Source organism: Aspergillus foveolatus, assembly GCF_047715535.1.
Source record: "Aspergillus foveolatus strain CBS 279.81 unplaced genomic scaffold BDW70scaffold_6, whole genome shotgun sequence".
Lineage (NCBI taxonomy): Eukaryota > Fungi > Ascomycota > Eurotiomycetes > Eurotiales > Aspergillaceae > Aspergillus > Aspergillus foveolatus.
The window spans coordinates 232,118-259,378 of record NW_027396070.1 but is presented as its reverse complement, the minus strand read 5'-3'; the positions used below and the strand labels follow the sequence as shown (position 1 = coordinate 259,378).

At 50.9% G+C, this 27,261-nt stretch overlaps 9 protein-coding genes across 9 annotated transcripts; 5 read left to right on the top strand and 4 right to left on the bottom strand.

The window, feature by feature from the left end:
- Nucleotides 1-538: 538 nt before the first annotated feature.
- BDW70DRAFT_170748 (uncharacterized protein) lies at nucleotides 539-2,102 on the top strand (the record flags this gene model as incomplete). Its single annotated transcript, XM_073743015.1, has 3 exons — nucleotides 539-842; nucleotides 996-2,030; nucleotides 2,065-2,102. The coding sequence occupies 3 exons, from the start codon at nucleotides 539-541 to the stop codon at nucleotides 2,100-2,102; spliced, it is 1,377 nt and encodes a 458-aa protein (XP_073599396.1).
- Nucleotides 2,103-2,544: 442 nt separating this feature from the next.
- On the bottom strand, nucleotides 2,545-6,172 carry BDW70DRAFT_101690 (phosphatase family protein). Its single transcript, XM_073734296.1, has one exon. It carries the CDS (start codon nucleotides 5,942-5,944, stop codon nucleotides 2,783-2,785), a length of 3,162 nt encoding a protein of 1,053 aa, XP_073599395.1. The 5' UTR covers nucleotides 5,945-6,172; the 3' UTR covers nucleotides 2,545-2,782.
- Nucleotides 6,173-6,400: 228 nt separating this feature from the next.
- BDW70DRAFT_147762 (Dcp1 family protein) lies at nucleotides 6,401-7,543 on the top strand (the record flags this gene model as incomplete). The annotated part of the gene is made up of 2 exons (XM_073738769.1): nucleotides 6,401-6,496; nucleotides 6,725-7,543. The coding sequence occupies 2 exons, from the start codon at nucleotides 6,401-6,403 to the stop codon at nucleotides 7,541-7,543; spliced, it is 915 nt and encodes a 304-aa protein (XP_073599394.1).
- Nucleotides 7,544-7,758: 215 nt separating this feature from the next.
- On the bottom strand, nucleotides 7,759-9,321 carry BDW70DRAFT_101688 (bifunctional triacylglycerol lipase/ester hydrolase). The gene is made up of 4 exons (XM_073734295.1): nucleotides 8,669-9,321; nucleotides 8,418-8,602; nucleotides 8,082-8,347; nucleotides 7,759-8,032 (listed from the first exon to the last, which is right to left on the bottom strand). Exons 1-4 carry the CDS (start codon nucleotides 9,293-9,295, stop codon nucleotides 7,974-7,976), a joined length of 1,137 nt encoding a protein of 378 aa, XP_073599393.1. The 5' UTR covers nucleotides 9,296-9,321; the 3' UTR covers nucleotides 7,759-7,973.
- A 688-nt stretch (nucleotides 9,322-10,009) lies between these two features.
- Nucleotides 10,010-13,859, bottom strand: BDW70DRAFT_170746 (PAP/25A associated domain family; the record flags this gene model as incomplete). Its single annotated transcript, XM_073743014.1, has 4 exons — nucleotides 10,010-12,878; nucleotides 12,935-13,153; nucleotides 13,214-13,285; nucleotides 13,334-13,859. 4 exons carry the CDS (start codon nucleotides 13,857-13,859, stop codon nucleotides 10,459-10,461), a joined length of 3,237 nt encoding a protein of 1,078 aa, XP_073599392.1. The 3' UTR covers nucleotides 10,010-10,458.
- Nucleotides 13,860-15,243: 1,384 nt separating this feature from the next.
- Nucleotides 15,244-16,929, bottom strand: BDW70DRAFT_129342 (uncharacterized protein). Its single transcript, XM_073735603.1, has one exon. It carries the CDS (start codon nucleotides 16,455-16,457, stop codon nucleotides 15,978-15,980), a length of 480 nt encoding a protein of 159 aa, XP_073599391.1. The 5' UTR covers nucleotides 16,458-16,929; the 3' UTR covers nucleotides 15,244-15,977.
- A 2,485-nt stretch (nucleotides 16,930-19,414) lies between these two features.
- BDW70DRAFT_147759 (uncharacterized protein) lies at nucleotides 19,415-21,102 on the top strand (the record flags this gene model as incomplete). Its single annotated transcript, XM_073738768.1, has 5 exons — nucleotides 19,415-19,499; nucleotides 19,574-19,630; nucleotides 19,796-19,900; nucleotides 19,958-20,176; nucleotides 20,342-21,102. The coding sequence occupies 5 exons, from the start codon at nucleotides 19,415-19,417 to the stop codon at nucleotides 21,100-21,102; spliced, it is 1,227 nt and encodes a 408-aa protein (XP_073599390.1).
- A 93-nt stretch (nucleotides 21,103-21,195) lies between these two features.
- On the top strand, nucleotides 21,196-21,767 carry BDW70DRAFT_101615 (uncharacterized protein). The gene has a single exon (XM_073734294.1). The coding sequence runs from the start codon at nucleotides 21,288-21,290 to the stop codon at nucleotides 21,711-21,713; it is 426 nt and encodes a 141-aa protein (XP_073599389.1). The 5' UTR covers nucleotides 21,196-21,287; the 3' UTR covers nucleotides 21,714-21,767.
- A 1,079-nt stretch (nucleotides 21,768-22,846) lies between these two features.
- Nucleotides 22,847-26,404, top strand: BDW70DRAFT_101597 (component of IIS longevity pathway SMK-1-domain-containing protein). The gene is made up of 8 exons (XM_073734293.1): nucleotides 22,847-23,061; nucleotides 23,240-23,336; nucleotides 23,409-23,490; nucleotides 23,541-23,590; nucleotides 23,676-24,002; nucleotides 24,056-24,853; nucleotides 24,905-25,554; nucleotides 25,608-26,404. Exons 1-8 carry the CDS (start codon nucleotides 22,948-22,950, stop codon nucleotides 26,208-26,210), a joined length of 2,721 nt encoding a protein of 906 aa, XP_073599388.1. The 5' UTR covers nucleotides 22,847-22,947; the 3' UTR covers nucleotides 26,211-26,404.
- The last annotated feature ends 857 nt before the right edge of the window (nucleotides 26,405-27,261 follow it).

Genomic DNA, 27,261 nt, shown 5'->3' with positions numbered 1-27,261 from the left:
AAAATTGGAAACAGTGTACCTCTTTGTCCACTTTTCTTTTGTTCTTCAAACTTTGGTCGAAATTCGAAATACCACGGCCGGTCGTGTTCTGGCTTTCCATGTGCCTGCCACACGTTGCGAAGCTTGCAGTTGTTGGCATACATATGCACGTGTGCTTCGAAGCTAGAACGAATTACCCGTGAAGACTCGAGGTAGCGGCCCTTTGCAGGCAATCGCGCAAGGGAGGCTACACAGTGTTGGGTGGGAAGCTCTCCAAGCCTGCTTTGATTGCTGTTAGCTCGAGTCTTTGTGAGACTTCATTCAACCACGAGAGCGCCCTCACAGGCCAAGGCGGTGATCGGCGTCATGGTGACGGCCCAGGATCCTGATCCCTCCACAAACTGTGGAGCTGACGACGCGATCTGATCTCATCCCCACGATCTCATCTCTAATCTCCTATTGTTCTTCTTCCTCTTCTTCCTCTTCTTCCTCTTCTTCCTCTTCTTCCATCTGAATCGACAAAGGCCATGGGAACTACTTCAGTCTCTCTGACCTCGCTATGTCGAACCCCCCCAGCCCCAGTCCCCTGAAACCGACTCTGCGCCATCGCGGCCTAGCCCGGGCGGCCACTCTTGCGGAGGGCCCGCAACCCCAGATCCCGCCCCAGCGTCGCAATTCGACCTTCTCTGACTCGGTGTCTGAGGCGAGGAATACAATCCGCTCGTCTACTGACGAGTTGTTATTTCCTCGCGCTTCGCGAGACTATGATGGAGGTATACGCGATGAGGAGTCGCATTGGCATTCGGCGCCTCTGGGGCTGGCGCTTCTTCCTGCCGTTGCCGGTATCTTCTTTCAGAATGGCAGTGCGTTTGTCACGGACGTCACCCTGTTAGCGTTGGCTGCTGTGTTCTTGAATTGGTCTGTCAGGCTGCCCTGGTAAGCTGGGCCCTTTCCGAACTTGAGTTTCCCATCTAATCGATATCTTCCTAGGGAATGGTATCGATCTGCGCGAACAGTCCGTCGTCAGAACCACCTCGACGACATCGCGCCCCCAATGGGAATAGACAGGTCTATCAGCCCTACGCATGATAATCACGAGGACGGAGCATTGGCGGATGGAGATGAGGAAGATGGCCATCATAAAGAACGTATTGCTCCCCAGAGTACCAGCGCCGCTGCCGCCGAAGAGCTTCAGATTCACGAGCTGGCCGCGCTAGCATCCTGCTTCCTCTTCCCACTCATTGGGACATGGGTTCTGCACACCATCCGCTCCAACCTGTCCCGTCCCTCCGAGGGCCTCGTATCAAACTACAACCTGACTATCTTCCTCCTCGCCGCCGAAATTCGGCCCTTTTCGCACCTCCTCAAGATGGTCCAATCCCGCACTCTGCATCTCCAGCGCATTATTGCCTCATCAGACGACGACGAATATGGGAACAAGGACAAGATCGACGTCGGAAAGATCATTGACTTGTCCAACCGCCTTGAAGAGCTGGAAGCCCACGTCGCGGAAACCGCTGCCTTACGAATTGCCTCTACCGCCAATGCAGAAAAGGAAAAGGAAACCGAGAAAGAAAACCGCGAACTCACTCCCCAAGAACAAGAGTACACCTTCTCCCTCGTCTCCGAGGCAGCAGCGGAATACCGCAAGGGGTTCCAGGCCGACATCGACGCCCTCAACCGCGCCGTCCGCCAGTACGAAAAGCGCACTGCACTCACAGCCTACCAGACCGAAACAAGACTACAGGTTCTGGAGGCTAAAACCCGCGACGCGCTCTCACTTGCTGCCGCAGCACAGCGCTCTACAACACCCCGTTCTCGGGATCTAGGTCTAGGCCTATTTGATTTATTGCTAGACCGCACTATCAAGGTTATTTTGTTGCCGGTGGAGATTAGTGTCTCCGTGATGAGTCTGCCCCTGGTCATTGCAAGGCGTGGGGCGAGGGTATGTAGGGATATGATTTTTGGGTCGAGCTCGCGCTCGACTCGAGCTTCTTCAGTAATGAAGAAACCGTCTTCATCTAATAGGTCTGGCGTTAGTGGTGGCAGTGGTAAGGGCAAAGGCAAATCACAACAACCGCGTAGACAGGCACCGACATCCGCGCCCGCGCCAATGTCATTAACTGCAGTGTCACAGCAAAAAAGAGCAAAGCGGGCGACGATTATAGAGGAGTAAGACGTTTTGATTGGCTTGGCTGGTTTGAATTGCTTGTATATCCTTCATTCTGGCTTGGTGAACGAACTAGGCGTGGCGTCGGGTTGGATTGGAATTCGGATATTATGCTACGTACATATAACGTACATATATAAATCTGATATATGGGCAGTCTTGCGACCTTTTGGGTGCGACCTTTTGGGAAGAAAGAGACGATGTGGATATATCTAGTTACAGTCGCTGAAAGTAGGTTCAGGTGACTCTGGCGTTCCAATAGAGAGCCTACAACATTATATTTATAATTATGACTACAGATCATGCTATCCGACAGAGTTAACTTGCTTCAACAATTACATAAATGTATTGTACTCAGTCGAGGTCATGTAACATATGTACAAGTACGACTGGCTTTATATATACTGCTTTGCCGCCGCCTTCAAGCATCAAAGGAACAGGCATTACCTTGAACAGGCTGTTAACCTGAAGTGAGCAGGCGGTTGCGAAGAAAAATAATCACCGCCGTATAGTATATAGTGGATATGCATACCCCTACTCCGCTCACCCATCTATAAATAAAAATGCCACACCAACCCAAACCACCCAGAAAAGCGTGTCATGATACCAAGAAAAAACTCTTCAAGTCTAGGGTCACGGCGCACCGCCGGAAGGACCATAATAATCTACCCCAACAGCTTTCAGGAACGGCTCGATAATGCTGCGCTTCCGGTCCTCCAGGAGCCGTCTCTCTTTATCCTTGGAAGGGATTGGAACATCAGAAGATATAAGCACAGACGAAAAAAACGTGGCTAGGGCACTTTCCACAGCGAGCCGGCGTTGGATCATATTCACAGTGGTTATTTCTTGTGGGGACAGTGAGACGGGAGGCGCGGATATAGTGGCCTTTCGACGGAGACTCCCGCCGGAGATGAATGAGGTTCGGGATACCGTTGATGCTCGGGATATAGGGGAAGATGTCGATGATTGGTTGTCCTTGTCCTTATCCGATTGAGAGGTGTCTTTTGTGTTTTCTTTCAGATCTGGTTTGCTATGGGATAGAGGAGGCATGGAAGGCACAGGGGCGACTTCGTTGGCAATTCGTGCGAGCATGAATGTTACGAAAGTGAAGGAGACGCTGTGGGCTGGTGAGGAGGCAAGGCTCTCGAGGACCCAAGCCTGGGAGTCTTCCCAGGAAAGCGGAGGCTGCTTGACCCTTTCACGTGCTTGGATTTGTCGGTCAAGGCTTTCCCAGACAGTAGCCGAGATTATCCCATCTTTCAGGGAGCGTAGGAACGCGACAAGGACTTCGCTTAGGATCTCCAGGCGATGCAGCGACGACACTTCAGGAGCAAACACCTGGCTGAAAGGTTGGTTGGTGTCCAGGGCATCGCGAGCAGATGCTAGCAACGGCGAACGTGCTTCCTTGTCTTTCAGCGTCCAGGTCTCAGGTTCAAAAGGCCACGCGTATCCATGTGGCTCGCTCGCCCATGGAGCCTTGACCAGCTCGTCGTCCTCCCCTTTTACCATGCCCCACTCGGCGACGGCACGTTCTGTAAGATCAGTGATCGCTTCCGTCAGCTTGAAAAGCTCCCTGGGAGCGGAGACCGGAACTCCTGGTTTCATTTCATGACTTTCTGTTGGATGAGCGGCCAGACTGCGTGCGCCAGTCTCGGGAAGCATAGTGAGCTCTTCCAAGCTACGTCCAAAAGCCGTAGGAAGCCAATTCCCGTAGGTAGAGATAAAATGATCTCTACCATCCTTTACCCGAAGAACCAGGATTTTTTCGAGCTTCAATTGTCCATTGTTAAGTGAGCGGACGAATCGGATATCTCGCACCCAGATTGTGACTTCAACCATGGCTAGCTCCCCAGGCAAGAGTGTACATTCGTTTGATGTCGCTGAATGATTTGAGTCTTCAGAATCATCATCGTGAGGTTTCTCAACCCTGTACTCTAGCCACGACGTTACCTCATGATCAGCGTCACGCTCCGGTTTCTGGATTGAAAATGTCGCAGGCACTCTACTGGTGTTTGCAACAGTCAGTGACCGGTTAACGGGAGCGTCCAGATATATGTCCCCAAAATCTATAGCATTCGGGTCCGAGTTTGACTTAGACGGCTCACTGCTCTGATTGTCGACCACAACCGTTAGACCCGGTCGAGACTCATTCTCGGCCCTATCCAACTCCCTAACAACTTCCTGATGGATTTGAGCCTTAAGTTTCGGTTCCACGCAGTCGAGTTCTAGCGTAAAGCCAGCAACCAGCGGTTTGTGGTCTGAGGATAGAACACCTTGGTGAGAAGTATAATAATCTAGCTGTATGGAGCTGTCTGCTTCTGACATTGTATACGGCAAGGCGTCTTCGTTATCTCGATCGTCATCCGGATCATACTCATCACCGCTTTCACCATCTGCGTCCGGATCGTAGTCGAACAAAACGTTGTCATCGGCAGCGGCGCTCTCTAGGCCCCTTGCTTTCATTTCTTCGTCCTTTTTTCGAGCCTCGGCGGCTTCTTCAACCAGTTTTTCGTATCTCAGTTTGTCCTTGCGCGATCGATAGAGGATACGATCACACCAACTGGGTCCTCTATGTTTCTCGCTCGTGTCAAACCGCGCCACGCTGCCTACATCGTACTTGTACGTGGGCAGAAACGAAATTGGGCCTTCACGCCAGCCTTCATGGAAAGCTTTCTGTTTATTCTGTTGCATGCGTAATTGGTCATGGGGGAATAACGACGATATCGTTGTTTGAAGAGAAGCCGGATCTTGATGGGGGTCTAGCTCTTCATCAGATTCGCTCGGGAGTTCCTCTGATACAGGCGAGTTACTCGAGCTGTTCTCGTCGATGACAACGTGCGGGGAAGAGGGTGAACCGATCACATCGCGCAACGCAGCATGTCTCCTGTCATATTCGTTCTCTGTATGCCGTGCAAGAACCTGCCGTACGTCATCGCCAGGGATATCCTCCAGGCGGTAATTCAGGTCTCCGAACCAGAATGCGTAATCTTCGTCCCCAATGCTTTCGCAAGGCGCATCCCGAAGAGTATAGTCAGTATCAACCGCGTCGAACTTTGTTCGAGCGACGATTTGGGAGGCATCCCAATTCCGTCGATCTAAGCTGGCCTTGTCTGACCCCGCCGCCAGATGACAGTTGACAAAGATGATACACGTAGTCTCACCTACTAGCAGACGCGTCGCGACGGCTCCCTTGTTGCCCATGTATCCCAGCAAGCCCGTACCGACACTAGTGGAGTTTACCGCCGAAATGCTATCGGCAATGGATGGTGCAGCATAGATGAGTTGCAATAGCCCGATAAGCTGAGTTTCCGCAATTAATCTGTAGCCAGGTGGCAGTGCATCTTCAACAGCTCTTTTCCAGCGATTGGCCGGGGCCGGATCAACAAATGGTCTCAATGCTTCCGCAGGTGAGGAGACATCAACGATCTCCTGCAGGCCTAGGACATAGAGACCAATCTCGTCTGGTGGAGTTTCAAGGAGTGAGGCATCAGCCCCGGAGTTCGTGGATTTCGAGGACGAGCCGTTTTGCGACCCTGACAAAGGCTGTCGGCATACTCCTTGCTTTTGCACAAACCACTTCCCGATATCTCTCTCCGTGCCAGCGATGGCAGCCACATTCCAGGACCCTACCTTCACTTTGATAGACCGACGGCGGGTATATTCTTCTCTCCGCGCTTTCACGGCATTCGGGAAGGAGGAAGGGTCGAATCCGGCATCCGCAGGTTCCCCGCGATTATCGTCATCGGATGGGTATTCACCAACATGGGGACCACGCTGCTCATCGTTGACTGACATAATGAAAGCGATATAAATCCGCTTCGAGCGAAACACTCATCCCTCACCCGTCTGTTCCCGTAGTATATTCAAAGCAGATTCTAGCTCCGCGCTTTAGACGACGCTGAAGATCGTATAAGGAGGAAGGGTGGTAAGACACGAGAGGTAAAGAAACGAGGAGGACAAAAGAGTAACGTGACCGTCAGTCATCACGAGCCAACATAGAGCGCAACTGAGAATGATCAAGAGCCGGAGAATTGACCGAGCATCACGCGCGGTATACTAGCGGCTGGCCTAACGGGGTATAGCGAATAATCCGATGGGACGAAGACCCTGGAAACAGTGGAGGCGCAGCAATGGCGGGGGAGTACCTTGGTGCCGACCCGTGAGTCCTCGTAGGTGTGCAAAGTACGCAGAGACAACAGACGATGGAAGTTGTACTTGTACTCTGTAGATCCAAAAAGAGGAGTAGTCGTGATGAGCGCAAGACTAGGAGGGGGCTTGCGACGTCGGGCCAATGCGACCGCCTTCCAGAAACGGAGACAGTTCGAGCTTCACTCTTCCGATCTCCAGGTCCGCTCTTGCTCTCTCGCATCCCGCTCTTTCCCTCGCTGCTGCAATTCATCTCGCCTTGCTAGGATTCAGAATAAACTGTTATATGCCGCGGGCTCCGTGACCTTCACTATGGCGTCACGCAGGCCTCGTCGCGCCAACAACAACCATCAGAGCAGCAATCAGCACAGCAGCCAGAGTCACACCCATGGGTATTTCCAAGGCTCCGGTTACGATTCAGACTACCAGTCCTACCTATCCGACCCACAGCAGCTGCTCGACCAGCAAAATCGAAGCATGCCGTCGGCCCCTCCGCGCACGAACGAGGAGCTCAATCTTTCTGTCTTACAGAGTCACAACCCCGCAGTCAAGTCGATCCAGTCAATCGCGCCATTTGCGGTGGTCTACACATTCAGCCCGTCTACGCGACAATGGGAGAAGACCGGGGTGGAGGGCACTCTTTTTGTCTGTCAGCTTGTAGCGGGTAGTATGGGAGAGGAGCGGTACAGTGTGTTCGTGCTGAATCGACGGGGGTTGAATAACTTCGATCTTCCTTTAACGGATGGCGATAACGTGGAGATTACGGAAGAATATATTATTCTCAAATCTGACTCCAACTCCGATCCCAGTAATGCCCGGGCTATCAGTGATATTCGCATTTACGGGCTTTGGGTCTTTTCTGAGCCCCCTCCGAGTTCTACGTCGGAAACACGCAGCATCAATGCTCAGGTCATCCGCGAATGCGCTTCAATGGCTGGGAAAAGTCTTAAATTAGCTCGTGAGCGGCTAGAGTCTGCGCGCCAGAATGGCCTACATGCTGCTGCGACAGCTGCTTCAGGAGCCATCGATCCACTGAATGAGGTGCAAGCCAGTGTACCAATGGGTCGCCAGATTTCTCTTAGGGACTTGTTTGGTCAGGAAAGAGCGCAAGACGACGCTTGGAGTGTGAGAGCGCATAGTCAGCCAGCACAAGGACAGCCGGCACCCGCCGCTAATGAACAGCAGGATGTTCTGGGTGACCTCTTCAGGAGAAGCGGTCTAGTTTACCGAACTGGTTCGAACTCATGATGAGCGCACTCTACAATAAATCACGATTATAGACGACCTTGGATGCTTTGAGCTCCGGGCAGGACTCGGCTACAGGAATTCAGCCGAGTGTGCCATTGGTCTCATGCCGCGCAACCGGTGATTTACGTCAATGATATTCTATATTCTCAATGACAGGGTTACGCGCAGTCTCCTTGTTCGGGATTGGTGGTTATAGGGGCGCATATAGAAGTCCAACCTAGTCAGCGGTCCGCCGGCCGGAACTCAGAACCAGAACGGATAATGCCCACTGTAAACGAACTGCTCGCGACGAACATGACCAACGACCTCATACGACTCTTCGTTCCGTATCTGACGGGGTCTACCCTTTAAATACACCAATGAAGATGCCCTTCTTTCTATAACGTCATGGGCTCGAATGTGCTCTCCTGTAAATGACTCGGTCATCCTCTTAGTCTAATACCTCCTGAACCATATCAGCCACTTTACGCGCCATGATCTCATTGTGCCCTAATATCAAGAGTCAGTCAGGAAGCAAGTGGCCCGAATAGAAACATACTCAGACAGAACGCATGTGGCACAGATTCCTCACAAACAACCATCCTCGGTCCACGCCCAGCCCGCATCCCACCTCGCGCAGCAAGGATCTCTTCCCTCGTCTTCTCCGCGACCCAATGGTCGTTGCGTCCAAAGTAAAATACTAGCTGGGTTGGCGGTTTAGACGCCAACTGTGCATCGTTCTTGTGCGTAGCGCGCGACACACCCCAAACATCATCACTCCATTTATCAGAGGTAATTGTCCTCATCTCATCTGCCGCCATATGCCTTTCACCGCAGCAACGTCATTAGCGTAAAATAAAAAAGAAAGGAAAGGAAGAGATAGCGCATAACATACAAAGCCTCCCTTACACCCCATCGACTGTTCAAGAACCTCGTCGTGGAATCAACCGCATCCTCAGGCGGCGAGCGCATCACGCACCGGACTAGGCTTCGCAGAAGACCATCGGGAAGGACTGTCGTCAGGACCCACGCGAAGAGGGAGACCATGAGCGCTAGCTGGGGGATTATGCGGAGGAGAAACTGTTAGCCTGTTAGCGGAGCAGTCTTACACCTCAGATGAAGAACAGATGGGGCAGGTTAGTATACAGTTAATTTCTGCCCCGATGGGGACTTTGCAATGTCGAGGACTGTGGGGAAGAGCATTATGCCGCCAGCGATTTCGAAGTCCACTTCGACATCGCCATCGTCGCTAGGAGTGCTCTGCCGTTCAAGATGTCGTCGTAGAATCTCCATCGCAATATACGTGCCAACCGAATGGCCGATGAGGATGACTTTCGGTTTCGCTGTCTCAGTCTCAGTCGCTGCATCAGAACCAAGATCATGATGATGCTTAGAAACGGTGGGATCTGCGCGTAAGCGCCGCATATTCTCCCTTAACCGCCTCTGCACAAAACATATCTGTTCCTCAAGGTCGTAGATTTGCCTTCCGTCTTCGTTTTGAACAGCCCCGGTCTCGAGCTCAAAACCCGCGAGACTATGACCCACGATGTGCACTCCGTTATGGCATGCTAGTTGGCTGGATGCTATATTTTTGCTGAGCAGGGAGAGGAACACATGGTAATAGGAAATTAGCCCTGGATTGCCAGTTATAAAGTAGATTGTTATCGGCCAGGGACTTGAGGACGAGGGTGAGGATGAACCTGAACCTACGCCCGGTGATGGTATTTTGTGGAAGAAACTGTCTGCGGCGATGTGGGGTTCGGGCAGGGTCATTTCGATCCTGATTGTAGAGTGGTAGCGTCGTGGGTGTTGATGAGACTCGGTAGATGAACTGAAGATCGGAAAACAGAGCCAAGAGCGGATCCCGACGGACTCGACAGATGACCTACACACTGTAGTACATATGAAGTACGTGCCTGGGTATACATCAGAAGGAACATGTACGTGACTAGTGATTACAACAATACGAGTCTATGCATTTCAATTTTTTTTTTCGCGTTTCAGTATCTTCGTCTGACTGTATGTAAATCCCAAGCTCTACATCTGAATCATTGCCCAATCCTGGTCCGCATGAATATTAGCAACACGCAAAATGTATCAGTGCCAACATGAACAAGTAAACACGCACAAAAAGAAAAAAACAAGCATGAAAAGAACACATGTATAAGTTGAACCCACTCGCCTGGCTCCCTGCTATGATGGTATATTGACAATGATAATGATGACAATGATCATGCCTGTTAGAAACTGACGAAGAAATCCACAGCCAGCAACACAAGAACAAGTCCAGTTGGTACACAGAATAAACAAGAACAATGCCCAATACCGGCAGCTCACTTTTGGGCTCCGGCTTGAAATGGTCGTTTTGTACCTGAGGCGATGAGGAGGCAATGTCCTCCAGGGACTGCGATTGAGCAGGACTGAGCTTTGATAATGAGTAGGTGACTTGACGAGAGTCGAGAGCCGGACCAGAGCCACCATGCGAATGAGCGATCCACGCGAGTACCACGAACCAATTTGCAAACCGACATGCCAGTTTTCTGATAATGACCTGAACGCCGATGATGAATATGAAGAACCCATGCGCGAGAGAAAAAAGTGTCGTATAGTTCCATAAAAGAGGGCCAAATAAGGCCAATCCACTGCAATATATTGTTCTGTTCAAGAGGTCGTCGCCTCTATTATACAAGGTCAAAACGCTTCAAGCTGAAGACGAGTTATAGTCGAGTGTCAACTTGACGAGTTGAGATAATTTAAACTTCAGCACAGGCTGTACACGTGCTATATCGGCATAATTTTTGTCGCCCTAGCCACGGACCAGGTCAATGGTTTAAAGCCACGCGGTTTAAGGGGTAAGAAAAGATAGTAACCATAAAAGGCACTGTTGTCAATGGTTTCCAGAGGTGGAAAAAGTGATACCAAGGCTACGGGTAGAGCTAGCCACCTTTCCTCAAAGACTCATCCACTGGTAGGGGCTCCGCGCCATTTTGAAGCCCGTGGCGGTGATCTGAGAACAGCTTGTTGTTCTTTTTGTTCTTTCGCTTGGTTGTCTGCCAGCCAGAATTCGTGTGGCTATGATTGGAGTCCTGAGGTGTTAAGCCAGTAGCATTAGGTTTTCTTGGACCACCGGCATTTCGTTCCTTCTGATCATTCGATAAAGTGGACGATGTTTGATTCTTAGGTTTACCCTTGTGTACGGTCCCATTGACCTTCTCCGACGTATCCCCATGGTGTCGGCGCCTCCCATTTGGCGATGCAATATGTGAGTCCGTGGCATGGGAGAAGCTCGAAGCCGATGACCCTTTATCAACCGCGTGAAGATTCTTCGCACGAGGAGCTTCCCTCTCGACAGCGTCGTTGTGTGGTAAGACAGCCTTCGGTTTGTCTTGTGCAGGCTTTGACGCGATATCGACTTTCTCACCATTCGAGAGATGAAGACCCTGGAGTCGACTAGAAAGCAGGCTGTGCTTTCCGGAATGGCCATTAACAAAAACATCAGCGGAACTTCCCATTGCGTGGGAGTCGAATCCCTGGCGGCTGAAAAAGGGACTCGGATCAATATCTACCGAGCTACTGTCCTGGAAGTCCTGAGAGAAAGAATCCGACACACTGGCAGGAGTGTCGGTGTTCTGGTCATCGGAATTCGATGGACAATGAGACATCAAGCCGTAATGTTCATAATGGTCAGCGGGAATCGAGTTCCGTTGCTCACTTGGCGGCACCGATCCATCCACGATTAATGGCCCTCCGCGATCGCTCGAGGCAGCAGTTCGGGATCCCATTCTTTCCTGCGACTGACCAGATTTTGGAGATGTAATCGAGCCATTGTCGAAAGATTGGCCATAGATTTCAGGTCCTGGGACAGCCGACATATACTCCTGGGGATTCCCAACCCAGGGGACAATGCCGCCGTTCGGTAAAGCCAGCCCAAGCGATGCTGACATGGGCGAAAGCATTGCATTTTGGTGATAAGCATGAAGTTGTGGAGAACTGCCGAAGTAGTATGTCATATAATCATTGGATCGAGCTTCGTCAATGAACAAGGTTCGGTTGGGCAGGCTGTTGGGTATGGATGTACCATCTTCCTCACTCAGTGAGTCATCCGAGGCACCGGACGGGTTGCGCTGCTTCGGGGCCTGTGAGGTCTCGGTTGGTTGGGAAATTGAATAGAGAGGGGCAAAGTTGGGAAGAGAATTGACGGGGCGGGCAGGTTGCGAGTGAGCTCTAAGGGAGCCGTTGGGAGAACCATTGGCAACCGATGATCGACGTGGGTTACGGCGGAGATCAGGCATTGCGGCGGCGGCGGACGGCGACGGCGGGTTTGTATTGCTTCCTGGTCCTCCTGGCACGGCAACTGGAAGGTACGTGGAGTTGTAATAGACATTTTGTCGAGACGGAACGCTGATAGGCTGATGATTCACTGCGCCAGATCTCGAGCCGGACCTTGAGCGTGAGCTATCATCGCCTGACGTTTCCTGCGCGGGTACTGGGAATTGGATGAAGGGCTGGCGGATAAGGACGGGTGGAGGCCGTCCAGTAATCAGCGCCTGGTTCTGCAATTGTAATCGCAGTTCTTGTTCCTGTGCCTGAAGTATTTGAATCTGCTGATACAAGTGGTCGTGCAGCAGGTATTGTGCATGCTGCGCCTGAAGCGACAGTTCAGACGCGCTCATTCCGTTGTTGGCTTGGCGGAAGTGATTCTTGTTGGCGGCGTTTGAACTTCGACGACCGCCAGAGTGTCCGCCTCGACTATATTGATTTGAATGTCGCCCACCTCGGCCGCCACCACGACCACCCCGAGAAGGTGGCGGCGCCGTGGTGACAACCGGCCGTGGCTGAGGAGCCGGCCTTTCCCATGAGCGCTCGGCCTCCGGGGGGTACTCGTACTGCTCGCAACAGAGCTCAAAGTTACCATCTGAGAGGGCCTTAAATGCCCTGCGCAGCTCCATATGGACCCCCCTGAATGACGTATCATCGGCCGTATTACCCAGATTTCGTATTGTGTTGAAAGGCTCTTCCACGCAAAGACGGTTATTTTGCAGTAGGTGCCAGCCCTTTCCCTCTTTGGATATTAATCTTCCCTCGCGCACCGAGATGACGTACTTCTCAAAATCCAGTTCGTGGCCGTAGTAGCGAAAGAATTGGAAGAACAGCTCTCCTAATGACTGCTTGTTCTGCTTTCCGTATCCCACCAATGAGTCCAAATCGTCGTCGAATGAGCACACCAAACCATCGGCGGTCAGCCTCTTCTTATGGGGTCGAGTTTGGAGGCTGGGTAAAATCGGAGGCTCTCGGGTCTGTAAGAAATTGATGATCAAGCAAATCCAGGTATAGGAACTTAACGTGCCACCGAGACCTTGAGAAATAATTAACGAGAAAGCACATTTGACCCCGTGGCGCATAGAAACATACCAGCGTCGTTAAGTATCCTGCGTTTTGTCCAATGCTTGATGATCATTGCCAACGGCCGTACTCGTTCATCGATCTCCACATATGTCCGGACCATTCGTGTATTTTCCAGCGCCATCGTATTGTTGACGTTCATATCGCATGCTAGGCGTAGTTCTGGATCCCAGATTTTCACAATGGGAACTTTTGCATGAGAGATGCAGACAACTCGCTCCATCCCGTCTGATCAGAGATAGTATGTCAGCTTCGCTTGCCGGGGAGGTCATGGAAATGGGGTCTTACTCTTTGCGAGCACATCCGCTAATAAACACACATGCTCTAGCTCCTTGCAGGTTGTGGTTATACATATGTCAACTGTCTCGGGTCAGTGAGAAACTTAGAGTAGCCCAAAAAGATACACACCATCCGAATCGCTAGAACACAGTTTATTGCCGGACGATCCAAAAACATGAACCTTGATGTCGCAACCGGGCCACTGCCGGTTGAAGAGATCCTCCAGCTTACGGACAAGTCTCCGGCGTCGGCTCTCGCTCTCCGCCGAAGGCAACAACCGTTCGTAAACTTCGAGCATATCCGCAGTAAGTTTCCTTTCCTCCTCCGGCCGGAGCCGTTGTTTAAGCCCTTCCTTTTCTTCCGGTAGCACATCGGCACCTATTGAATATGGCATTCTCCTGCGGAAAAAAGACATGGCGGTCTCGTACTTGCAGCCCGTAAACTGTTTTCGGGCAAATGGCGGGATATGCGTCGACTCCGAATGGGTCGACCGTGGCGACGTGCTTCCATGACGGGGCGAAGGCGATCTGGAATGGAACGAAATTTTCCGCGCATGTTGGTAAGGCGTGGAGGGAAGGGAGTTGGATTGTTGTGAGGTCAACGCGGGTCGATTGGATGCCTCCGAAGACTCCTCGTTGCTCGATCTCCACGGCATAGTCGAAAGTTTTGCCGACGCTATCGGTGACTGTTCACCTGGTCTGGACGATAGGCGGTCATTCCCATCGGTAGCTGTGACCATATAGCAATACCCAACGTTGTCCGACAACGTTGGTCTCCAAAAGAGAAGTTCGCAAAGGAACGCCTTCTCGAGTCCAAATCCACCCAAAAACGCGGACTCGACCGAACTCCGGTTTTCACGTCACCACAAAAGGCTCGCCACAAGAACAGTATGTGCCTCTTATGTTCCTATACAGTATTTACCGTTCTGTAGCCCAACAGCAACAGTATATCGCAGGAAGAATGTGCAAGGAGAAGAAAAGCGGCTGTCGAAAAGGACGTTCGTAGCGGAGGTATCGGCCGGCGATGTTTCAGCAAAATTGTCTGTGCTGCGTTACCACCTCTGCTTCAGACTCAGACGTGACAAAGCAGCGCTGCAAGACAAGAATTAGCGACTAGTTAAAGGACTCTTGATCAAGGCATGGAATCGCGTCTCGAACGCGAAAGGGTAATCGAGTCGGTGGTTGTTGGAGATGGCAACGGAGGCGGTTTAAGGGGAGTGAGTGCGATAGACTCTAGCGGGAAGGGCAAATCTCAGAACCGCACAACTCCAACCAGAGGGGGGTTCGCAATGGAGAACAGGAACACGCACAAAAAATGTCCCTAGATTAAAAGGACCAGCCTGGCAATTCGAGGGATTGTTGTGGACGTACAAGGATTCTCAGGAAAAGACGTTGCGTTATTGTAGGGCAAGTTGCTCTCAGGTTAGTGAACGGGGGAGGGGACACAGCGCGCGGAGGGGATCAATCAGGGCGATCGGCTGAGCGAGCCAGGGGAATCTCCCACGCCCAGCTTTCCCGACAGCTCCACGAGTCGAGTACCCTAGGTATACTATTACACAGGTTTAGCCAGCGTCCACCACGGAAAAATTAGCAAAATTCAATGCGATGAAGCAGGATAAGGCAATGATAGAGGGTCGAAGGTTGGGCTGAGCCCGTAGATAAAATAATAAGAGGCGATTGTCCTGGAACAAATAACCCTCATGGCAGGGTAAGCCATAATCATCAGTTCTTAGATGTCATTTGGTATCGTTTCTTATTGTTCTCTCTGAGGCAGGCTGAGGAAATATAGCAGAGCCCGGCGGCGTTTTTTCACTCTGGCTTCACTCTGGCTTTGGCTGTACTCCATCTTTATCCTGATATCTCCAACCGCGTATTATCCTTACACCTGGCTATAGAACGAACTAAAGTAAGGCAACTCGCGCTGTCAAAGTGCTTTGTCCCAAACAGTTAACTATCCATAACTACCCATAAACCAGAGGCCATCCCCAAAGATTTATTATTTCTGGGTGTCTCAGGTTTCATTACGGCTCTATTTATAACGGATTCTGAACCAGGTCAGCGGTCCATGAATAGATTAAGGCCCTCCACCAGCCACGGCCACCATCTACGGGACGGACTGTCAGGTGCAGTGGACGCACTGAGAACAAGAAATCCACGTAGCTCCAGGGCTGCCAGAGCCAGATGCCGAAAGGGTTGTGCTGTCAACCAATCCAGCTGCCGGCCGCTGTATCCGAACAAGGCGGAGCTTGACTTGCGAACGACGAAACGCGGGGCGAAAGGGGAAACCAGGAAGGACTCAGGACCTTGAGGGAAAGAAAGGACCTCACAGACGGAGCAGGAACTGGCCGTGGCCGAACGGGGCAGGAACGACCTCAGCCCTTCATTCTAGATGAGAGGAAAGAACGCCAGTAAAGAAAGCGCGATGAGGTGAGGCACTTAAGGTCGGAAAGTGCCCCTGGCCGTCTTGCGGTAGGAAGGATGTGATGGATTCACGGATCGTCGACAGTTGTACATTACCTAGGTTATTAGCAGAGTCAATTTACAAGACTCCAGGCCACCGGGTCCTTGATTGGGCAAAGCTCCCGATCGTTTAGAATTAGGGGATTACTCAGAAAGAGCACTGGCGCTCTAGCCTCTCCTGTCATCTAACTCTTGAGTTATGAATATATTCGGCGGAACCTTCACCCCGAAAAGTTCCTTTAGGCCCAACGTCTGTCGCATCGCATCGTGTTCTCAGGCAAGTCAGCTATAGATATACAGTAGTCGGTCCTCTGTTACGGCGGCTTAGCAAACATTATCAGCATTTCGACCCAGTAGCATGGAACCGCATGACAATCCTTTTCTATGAATGCGGAGAAGGCGCACACCTGTTTCAATAGCCTGCTCCTTGGGTGACTTCCGCCATCCAAACCGCCTTGTTGCGGGCCATCTGACCTTGTTTTATTAGATGCACGCTTCAACGACGAGAGTATCAAAGCAGCCATATGACAGAGCAGCCGTTCTCCAAATCCTCCGTCTGTAGGCTCGACCGATTCAACAGTGTTGGGCCTGTCGCCTTGATTAGCTACTTCAATTTCAGCAATTTCAGCGATCTTATCTTGGAGTTTGAAGAAAATTCCAGTCTGATGCAGAAGTAATAGGTTCTGGCATCTGGGCCCTGATACCACAGTACCGAGTGTCGGGCAGATCCTCTTGGGATCCGAGCTGATTAGGTCAAGAATAGCAGGCATGCCTCTATTTGGACTGCCTGCCATCACAGCGACAAATAGCCCAAACACAGCTCACCCTGCGAGATGCCTTGGGTGTTTCCCAGTTCATTGGACGACCACTTTAAAAACGAATCAACATTAATCCGATTATTGCTGCAGCCACCAACCACCACCGACATATGACCCGAGCCACTCGCGGTACAATGACGACGAAATACATTCTGTAATCCAATGAGAGGTGTGGCACGTATCCTACTACTGTAGGGGTCTGAGTGCTGTTCATAGTCCATGCTCAATTGTCGACGCCCCACTCTTACCTGGAGCCTAGTCTGAGTAGAGAATTGATTGATTAAAGAACTCTTGAGTTTAGAATAAGTCGATAGATATCCATCCCAGATTGAATAAGGTAAATAAGGTCTATATTTGCACAATTTGTCGATGACTAGGCAGTCACGATGAACCAATACTCGGCGGAAGCAAGAAACGCTCAGCCTGGCTGCGGGGTGGTGTTTTAGAGACCGTTCCTCGACGTGCCCATCCACCTGCAGATGCAGAGTTCTGCGGCTGACAAATGACCCCCCACTTGAACATGGATTTCAGTCTTGTACTTGTGATACCAGCGTAACTCGTGATAAAAGGTGATTTCATTCTTATGCTCACTTGCCACTTCACTACACATTATTGTCGTGCGTGCAGGTACTATAGGGGATACTACGTTAGACAAACTAACGCACTTGAGCTTATTCAGTCCTCACGAGCCAAGGGTGTTCTATCGACCGTATCCCGTTGTTATCAGAGACGGTACGTAATCCTAAGGATACATATCGGTCAGCGCGGGTCGACCCTACGAATACCTGAACTTCACAGCTGTCAGCAGATAGGCAGCATCGCATGATGACTTAAACGAGACAAATCGAGACAGGTTTGATGGGAGTTCAGCCTTTCAGTCCAAGTTAGTTACAGTCATTCAAACAGGGTCGCACTCATGTTAGAGCATATTCGTTACCAAGTGTCTTGCTTGGCCATTGATAGTACGTAGTACTTAGTACCTCGTAGAGTATATATCCTGGGCCAGAGGAGCTTCAGGTATGGGCTGACTAAATTCTATTTCCTCCTAGTAATTGGCGACCCTCAATCCAAGAGTCCAAGAGCGAGATGAATGGGTAATATACCCATCCGTATTCTTGACAATTCTTGACAGGAGCACGGGGTCTGTCAAAGTTCCGGTTTGAGCTCGACGGTGGAGGGTGGGACAATAATGTCAAAAAGGTTGTCGGCGGCACTGAAGGATCGAGAGTTGTAACCTCGACGGTCAGCCCAGAAAAGGAAGGACTATAATATTTCCTGCACCATCGCCCGCATACGCCATTGTGCATCTGATGGCCTGGGATGGTCTGGGGTCAGCGGCAAATTTGCCTTCCCTGATTTTGTCTAGTGTGGCTTCGTGTTCCGACGCTCTTTTCCTGCTCCCAAGGTGGTACTTCGCAAAGCCAGAAGCATAGCGTATTTCCTGTGCTCGACCGCGCAACCGCTATACCGTCTGTGTATCACCTAGGGAAGTGGAGGACCTTGAAGTGGGACTCAGTGCTGTCTCCATTCCAAGGATAAGAGTCGAGAACTGAGGAGCGCAAACACCACGTTGAACGAACTCATTGGAACTCATTGGAACTCATTGGAACTCATTCCTTGAGAGTAGAGGAATAGAGGAATAGAGCAGTGCAGTTCTTTCCATTGGCCCTAGTGGCGTTTATATTTGGCAAGCCGGACCGTTCCCGTGGTATTGTACGAGAGGGCCGTGAGCGGAAGATGAACCTTACAAGTCGAGAAAATCGGGCCCAAGCAGAGCAAATGAAGACGCCGAGAAGGATCCATAATTACATTATTATTCTATGCCATCCACCCACCTTGTCCTTAAGATTTTGCTTTTTCTACTCTTTTTGACATTGAAAGTCTTCCAAGGTTCTTCTATATTATTGCTATTTCTATATCACCTGTAAAGATGGTAAGAATAGAATGTAGTGGAGAGTCGTCCCGACTTCCGAGTGTTGGCAGGCCTGGAAAGCAATATAATTTAATTTTGGCTCAAACGCCTCGAGAACCAAAATCTTTTTGCTGATTAACGGTCTCCCTTTACTCCAAGTAGCTGTCAAGTTGCCAACTGGGAAAGTCTTATAATTATTTATCGCTATTACCAGTTCGTTATTTCCGGTCAGAAATAATAATAATCAAAATAATATCCACTTCTCGCATCCCCCTCTTCGCTCCTCGCTCCCTGCTGGCTCCCCTCACACCCGATCTCCTTATCCTTTTCTTGCCTTTTACCGTCGCACCTCTCCTACCCGACTCTTTTCCTCTTCCTCTCCCCACCCCCCCGTCTTATTCTCTTTTCCCCCACCTCTTTCTCTCCCTTTTTCGCTCTTCCACGTCAGGCTCATTTGTCTGTCGTGCCTTGGGATTGAGATTTTGCTATCTTTTTGTCGCTCCTTCTGCCTCGTTCACTCGTGGTAGAGCCGCCTGGAATTCTCTTGGGGACAATCACTCCTTTTCTTGTAAGCTGCCGCCCACCCGTCCAAAAAAGTCTCCCCCCTTCACCGCAGTGCTTTTTCCTATCGGTCCGATCAAACCGAGCCGTCATGTCTATTCTCTTTCATTTTTTGTTCCGGAGTTGGCTGCTCTTGGGCTATATTCGGATTCCCTTGGGCCATCGAACTCTCTTGGTTGGCACCCGAGCGGAGGTGAAAAATCAGTTTCACATACTCTCAACGGGGACAGTTCAGGGACTCCGAGAACTGCCTATGTTGTCGGTCGCTGCAGTACTCGACAGACTATTCATTTCACGGCTTTTGACCCTCGGTTTAAATTGACCACGTTTATTCTATTGTCTTTGATCGAAAGCTTACGGTTTCGTTCGCAGCATAGGACAGGGTTCGACCTTTTTTCGAGTGAATTAGCTACCCTTGCCGTTCCTCTGCGTACAATCTTCGAAGCCCCCTATCGATAAAATGGCGTACTACGAACCCCAAGGCTGGCAGGCCCCGACTTCTCGTCAGGCATCCTGGGAGCAGCCTGTGCCTCCGTCGCGATCAGGTATGAATCGATATGTCACTCCGCGGTTGGACTTTTTGCGATACGGGGTCAGAAACTTACCCATGTGTGATCAGGATCCAGCTCCGTCTCCCAGCGTGACGATGTCCCCGCTTTCTCCTCTCAGTTTGACGGTACGCACACGACGAGCCTTTCTTTGTCTTTTTGCGACACCCAATCTTCATTTTCACCCGCGGTACGCCAGAGTTGTGGCATTGTAGTTTCCCGAGATTGAAAGCCGCGAGGGTGTATTTTGTCCTTGACACACAAGGAGGCAGATTGCTGACTTTCCGTCGCAGAGGTCGATCGCGCCATTGATAATCTTGTTAAGAGTGGGAAACTTTGGGCGGCGCCGCGGAGAGATTCGATGCCCATGATGGTGGGCCGTCCCCATCCTGAGTACGGTACGGATTCTCGACCACCTTCTTCAGCAAGGCACAATTCTGAACAACAATTCGCAGACCCGCGCATGGTCAATCCGGCTCAGCGCCATCATTCAATTAGCGACTTTGACGGCGCAAGGATGCACCCGAACCCCAGTATGCAGGGCTTTTATGCTTCGCAGCGGTTTCAGGGACGCCCCAATGAAGTGGAACAGATGATGCAAGCAAAGCGTCGGATGGCGGCACAGCGTGAGAGGGAACTCCGCAACTATCATCAGGAGCAGCAGTACAACCGAAGTACGTGGTAGCATTTTGGAGCTTTTCTTCTTTCCTTTATACATCCAGATTCCCCGTGCTCTTTCTACCCGCATGTATCCATTGCTCTGTATAATATATTGGGGCACTGCCCCATACTTCTTGTTTCTGGAGAACATGGTTTAATAATTTTTTTCTTCCTGAAAGGCCTTCTCGCCGAAATGTCCGCCGGCAAGTCCGATCGTTCGCTCAGTCCAGCCGCCGTGAACGAGGAAAGTCGCCGAGAGCTCCTGGCCCGACAGCACAGGGCTTTGTACGGCAACGAAAGCCCCGCCTTCTTCCCTCCTACCAGTCTCGCCGACGATGGCTCCCGGCCTGAGAGCCAGACTGGCATTCGAGGCGCATCCCCTCGCAGCGTTGACCCGTTCAGTCAGGGTCCAATCTCCAGTGGGCCCGATGGCATCACTCAGACTAATGCCGGCCCGTCCGCCATTCAGTCCCCTTCGCGCGCGAACAGTACCTCTTCTCCGAGTTCTGGTATCAACCCCGTTTTTGGGAAGTATGACGGTGCCGAACAGCCAGTGACTTCGGCTTCGTCCCCTGGGGCGGACTCCCCGTCCTCGAGACAGGCGCAGTCGAAATCGAACGCTGGCCCCATCGGCTCTGTCGGCCCCATCGGAACTCGTCCGGCTCCTCAAGCTGGCCCTGCTCAGGCTTCGAATCCTTCCTTGAATAAGCGATCCACGACTCCCCTGCCTTCGCCTCTAGGTTTCGGCTTCACGTCCAGTGAAAGCATTAACGACCGCTCTACGTCGATGTCAGCAGCACCTAACCCGGCCACCTCCTCGGCCACCACCCCGGCCGGTATTAAGGATCCTTCTGGTGGCGTCGGGCTCGGCTGGAGCAACAGCAGCGGTGTCTGGGGCTCTAAGGCCGGACTGGGCGTCCAAGCTTCTGTCTGGGGTTAAGAGAGTCGCTCCCGAAGAATTGATGCTAGTTCTTCTTTTTGGTTCATATTTTGCGCCGGGCGTTTGAAGAAAGGCCTTCTTTCTACACTGGGAATGGATGACGGTACATATATGGAAAAGTGCAAGCTTGGTGCAACGATGATTTCTTTGTCTGGGCGTCCGTTCTTGCGGTGTCGATTTGGTACATGGTTTGCTGGCTTGGTAGGAGCTTGGTTGGCCTGTTGGTTTTCCGGAGTCGGAGTTCCCCTTTGGTGCTTGCTGTCTGCATTCATTCCTTACCGTTTCTTTCTTGTTCTGGCTGCATTTGGATTATCTCATGTCATTGTCATTGTCATTGTCATTGCAGTTTTCCTGGTTGGATTATGTCTACACTATGTCGGCTCTTATATCCAGCTCACCCGGGGTTCAGGTGTTCAACATCGCTGTGGTTGTCTACAAATATGGCCGGAGCACGCGGTTTCTGTCTCTTCCTTTTTGGCACTGGGGTTTTGGGCAGCAAAAGGGTTTCTCCATCTTCTCATTCAAAGTTTCTGTTTGGAATTGGGTTATGTCATGGGCAAAAGGAATGGGGAGCAGGCAAACGTCAAAAGAGTTCTTGGAGTTTGATCTGAACCGCATCTCTCTCGTATTAGTGCTTGGTCTGGTTACTTGTCATGATGGCTTTTTTTTTTTTTTTTATTGTTGGTTAGTCTTTAATAATTCACTTGCTGGGTAGTCGTTCAGGGTATGTGTGGAGTAAAAATCAGCCTTGCATGTCCCCCGACCACAGGGCTGCAGGGAATAAGCGTTTTGGACATCACTAGCACAGAAACAACCCCACGCCCAAAGAAAAGTTGGACGAGGCAGATGTACGAAAAGGAGGGTTGGGATGCTGTTCCTGGAAATAAGAGAGACCGGAACGCGGGGGGCGGATGCCGCTTAATAAGCTTGTTTTTTTTTTTTTACCCAGTAATCTACTGTTAGTCTTGAGTAGTTACAATACCTTAAATATAAGCTATTTTGATAGAGTTCAGCAAGGTGTTCCACTGACGTTCCATGGATGCGCGGGGAAGACATTTAGAAACAGAAATAGAAATATTCAGAGACTAGGTGGAATCATAAGATCCAAACTCCCAAAGTGGCCAACAGCCAACAGAGTTGAGCGCACGTCATCCCGAGCAAGCTTCTGTTTTTGATCTTCAAGGTTCACCCCTGGCTTGCCCCCTTTCCAAGATCAGCAGCATCGAAGTGATTCTGGAAAATCATCGGGAGCTTCAAGCTAGATAGTGAAAGGGGTCTTTGGATTCTGGAATCTGCAGTCCGCCTGGACCTGGCCCTGGCTCTGATCATCCACGCCTAATCAACCCGACGTTCCCCAATCCCGCTTAGCCGTCCGCTCCTCTTGTGCTGCCGACGCCGTCAGCCTGACGACTCACGGTTTCTTCTCGCTTGTCCCTCCGGTCGCGTGTGTTCGTTTCATCGTGTCTCTTCTCGCGCAAGAATAAAGTCTGGCCGACGCAAGACCCTGAGAGACGTGAATCCGACTCTCGCGCCGACCGCTGCCGAGGCCGCCAGGTGGTCCCGACTCCGTCACCACCATCACCACCACACTCATCTTTCATCATCGTCAGCAGCCAGCAGATTCCGGCCCTTCTCCCGTCCATCGTCGCCCGCCGTCGTTCTCTTCCATTCGCTCCCCACCGGTTAACCCCGCAGCGACAGTATCGTATCCTCGTCCTCCCGACCTCCTCCAAGCTCCCATCCGTCGACCCGCGCTTTCTACTTTGGCGCTCTTCGCGCGCCGGTGCACTCGTCGTTCCGAGGCGTCTGGAGTGACGAGCGGACCATCTTTTTCTCGGTCAGAACATGGCGTTGGAATTACAGCCGCCCAGCGATCGCAAGCGGGTTAAAGTTTACGAACTGAAGGAGAATGACTGGTTCGACCGGGGCACAGGGTTTTGCACTGGCCAGATTCTTGATGTAAGCTCTATCTTTTGGTCATCGCTATCGCATGACAGGACATATGGCACCACCACCGCCCGTCCTGGCCACGCGATAGCGGTCGCAAGCGGTTATCGAGCGCAACTGCCTAATGGGATCGGCGCGCTCGTCTATATTTGAATTTCTCGCTAACCACAGCTTTTCTTTTTGCCTCTAGGATGAACCGCGAATATTTGTGGAATCAGAAGACAAACCCAACCGGGTACTTCTGGAGACAAAGATCTCCAAGGATGGCGGGTATCAGAAGCAGCAAGGTCAGTCTTTCCCCCCGAGATGGAAATGAACGATGTAGCCGGTATCACTGACGTTGTTTGCGATATCTTCAGATACATTGATCGTGTGGACCGAACCGAACCAGACAGATATGGCGTTAAGCTTTCAGGAAGCAGAAGGATGCGCAATGATTTGGTAACTACTCGTCCAGGCGCACTCTTGTGGGCGTTACTTACAATGTCAAGGAACTTTGTCAATTCTGTCCAGCAACACCTTCTCACTCTCGCCGCAGGTGGTAAGTGGGCTCTCGTTATTAGTATCCTGGCGCGTTGTCGCCTGCCTTGGGTTACTATTACTGATACGGTTGCGCGCCTTCGCAGATGACGCACTGTCTGAAGACCTCGAGAGCATGCATTCCGTTACTTTACCTGCACCTGAACTGGCGAATCTTCCCGATATTGATCATCTAATGAGGGCCGCCAGCATGGCCCAAACCGGCCGCGATGCGCTGTCGAAATGTGTCATTCGGGACGATTATATCCAGAAGCTCCTACCCCTGGTTACAGTCGCCGAAGACTTGGAGAGTCTTCCCGACTTGCACCGCCTCTGCAACATCATGAAATCACTCATCCTTCTCAACGATACCACTATTATCGAGACAGTCGTCACGGACTCTGTCATACTTGGAGTTGTTGGGGCATTAGAATGTATGTGTCGAGAGATGTCTTTACGGTGAGTGCACGCCGCTAACCTTCCGCAGATGACCCCGAATTCCCCACGCATAAAGCGAACCATCGCCAGTACCTGTCCGACGAGTCGCGCTATAAAGAAGTCGTTCCGATCAGGGACGAGACAATTCGACGCAAGATCCGCTACACTTGGCGGTTGCAATATCTGAAAGATGTTGTACTCGCCCGAATCCTCGACGATCCTACCTTTTCCGTCCTGAACTCTATGATCTTTTACAACCAGGTCGACATTGTGAACCATATTCAGTCGGATGGCGCATTCCTAAAGGAGCTATTTTCGGTTTTTGATCCGAGAAGCGCAGATGCAAAGCGCAAAGAGGACGCTGTCCAGTTCCTCCACCAATGCGCGTCAATCGCAAAGAACTTACAGGTTCCGGAGCGTGCCACGCTATTCGCAAATCTCATCAGCCACGGCCTTTTTGCTGTGATCGCCTTCGCCATTAAGCACCCGAACCCGGCTATTCGGACTACGGGGATTGATATCCTAGTTGCGCTCCTTGACCACGACCCCATAATGATGCGCAGTTATATGCTCAAGGCCGTCAATGAAAAGAAGACCCCCCTTACCGACACGCTAATCGACTTGCTTCATACAGAGACAGATCTTGGTGTGAAGAACCAGCTTGCAGATGCGATCAAGGTCTTATTAGACCCGCAGGTTCCCATCCAGGCCGCGATGGCTCGGGCTGGTCCCGAGGCTGCCAAAATGCGGCCCAATATACTTTCCGATGCCTTTGTCCAGAACCACTTCGAAGAATCTTCAAGGAGGCTGTTTGCGCCGTTAAAAGGACTTGAAGATCAATCTAGTCGTAAGTTCTTGTCACTTGGCTGATTTGCATTGGCGACTGACAAGTTTCCAGCGCACGGTTTGACCTTCCAGGCTGTAGCTTTATACTCCCATCTTGTCGATATCCTCACCTTCTTCGTCCGCCAACACCTTTACCGATGCCGTAACGTCATTCAGAATGAGCGGCTTGCAGCTCACATTACTCAACTTCTCCGAGTGCCGCAAAAGCACCTTAAGCTAAGTATGTTTACTTTATCAGCTCTCAAAGATGGTACTGATTGTTCTCTAGCTGCTTTGAAATTCTTCAGGACCCTTCTAAGCCTTCAAGATACGTTTTATCAAGCTTTGATGACGCACAATGATACCTTCGGGCTCATACTTGACATTGTTTACGAGACCATGCCCCGTGATAACCTGCTTAACTCCGCATGCCTTGAACTTTTCGAATTCATCAAGCGGGAGCATATCAAACCAATAACTCTCCATGTGGTTGGGAAATATGGTGACAAACTGCGGAATATAACCTACGTCGACACATTCCAGGGGTTGATACTTCATTACGAACAACTGCAGGGCTACAGCGAGGAAGGAGATTCAACGCTATACTCTCAAGAGGAGTCTACACCTGTTTTAAAGATGCAACCTACTGGGCGCTGGCAAGGCGTAAAGGAAATGGACCCTGCTGAAGAGGAGTATTTCAACACGTCTGACGACGAGGAGGAGGTAAGCATCAGCTTTGTTGTGAAAACTGACAATTAGGCTGATCTCGAGTCCAGTGGCAGCATGATACCCAGGCCTCGGGAACGTTACTTTCACAAGTACCGAATGGTGCCGCCTCTCCGTCTGTAAAGTCCTTGGTTGATTATCCAGATGACGACGAGGAAGACGTCAATGCAATGGATACGAAACCCGAGCCAGACACCACCCAAAAACAGCTGCAACCTACTGATGCCTCTAATGAGGACGCACCGGCCGATCCAGGTATAGAGGTACCGTCGACGCCACCCTCACAAGTCGTGAAAACGCCTCCAGAGAGATTATCGGAGAAACGCCGGCGCGAGGAAGAGGACGACGACGAACTCGTCAAGCTCACATCCGGACCAAAACGACGAAGTTCAACGAGTAGCTCAACCGGAAGCGCAGGATTTCTACGGAAGCGAAGCGGTTCTGTCGGCTCAGTTTCCGTCCCCATTAAAGTCGCTCAAGGCGATGGTCGACCGAGCACTGGGAATGCGGTTCCGAAGCGGATCGCCATCAACCTCAGCTCTTCGGTAAAAGCTGCAGAGAGTCGAGAAATGCAACTGGATGCTGTATCAAATGCGGCTGGGAAAGAACACGAGAAGACAAACCAGAAGGATGGCAATAGTGGCGAGGGTTGATTCCATTCCCCCGTCCATTCGTACTCTTCAACAAAGACTTGTCACCTTTCTACACCACAATTTACCGTACCGCATCCGCACATTGCAAGCATAGCTAGCCTAGCCGTCGCCTTCGCCTTCGCCTCTAAGATTCTTGCAATTGTTGATCCATTTGTTTTTACGACTGCATCCTAGATACCAGATGAAGTGATACGGTGTTATTTATTGCTTCTTCGTTTTGTTCCTTCCGCTGGCTTTGTCTTATTTTCTCATCCACGACTACATTTATGTCCGTGTCTGCGTGCGTCTGAGCAAAATAACCTCTTCCGTCATCACAGGCAGTTCTCTGTTCCGTCCAGTCGGTTTTGGCATCTACAGCCCTCTCAAGGTTACCAAGCAACTATAGTATCATTTGTTTACTTGCGGGATCGGAATGGAATGCATATTAAGTAGAGGGTTGGTAGAGCTCGCTGCCCTCTGTTCTTTTCTCTGGCAATCTCTATGCTCATCTCGTGCCGTCTTTGAATGTAGTGTAGTGGGTTGTAGACTGGGTAAACTGGCGCTGTACCCTGCGGATCCATATGCATTGGGTACGTATATGTACTCGTATTGCTACGACATGCTACAAGGCTTGTCGCCTGTCTGCCTAGGATGACATGATTATTCTATAAATCACATAGAGGGATCAGTTAGCTTGGACAGTAACTGTCATGGTACACTATGCCTTTCTGCCTGACCTCGTCACTAGGTTGTGATGAGCAAGTGGTTTGTAGGGCATGGGCATGCCATGCCACGTCTCCGACTATATGTCTACATACTTAGTCTGCGTGCCCAGCCGTCTATATCCCTATAATTCAATGTAGAGTGCTGTGGCGAAAGTTCTGCAACTCGAAAGTGCCTAAAACATACATACGTTACTACTTAGCTATTTATTAAATAGACTGGATTTCAAGCTAACCCAACTGTCACTCTTTTCTTGTGTCCGTCTGGCAATGACGTCTAGTTGTATCACTGATTGGTAGTAGTGTCGCTTTCGAATGGTCGTCATTTACATATATATCCCTAACGAATA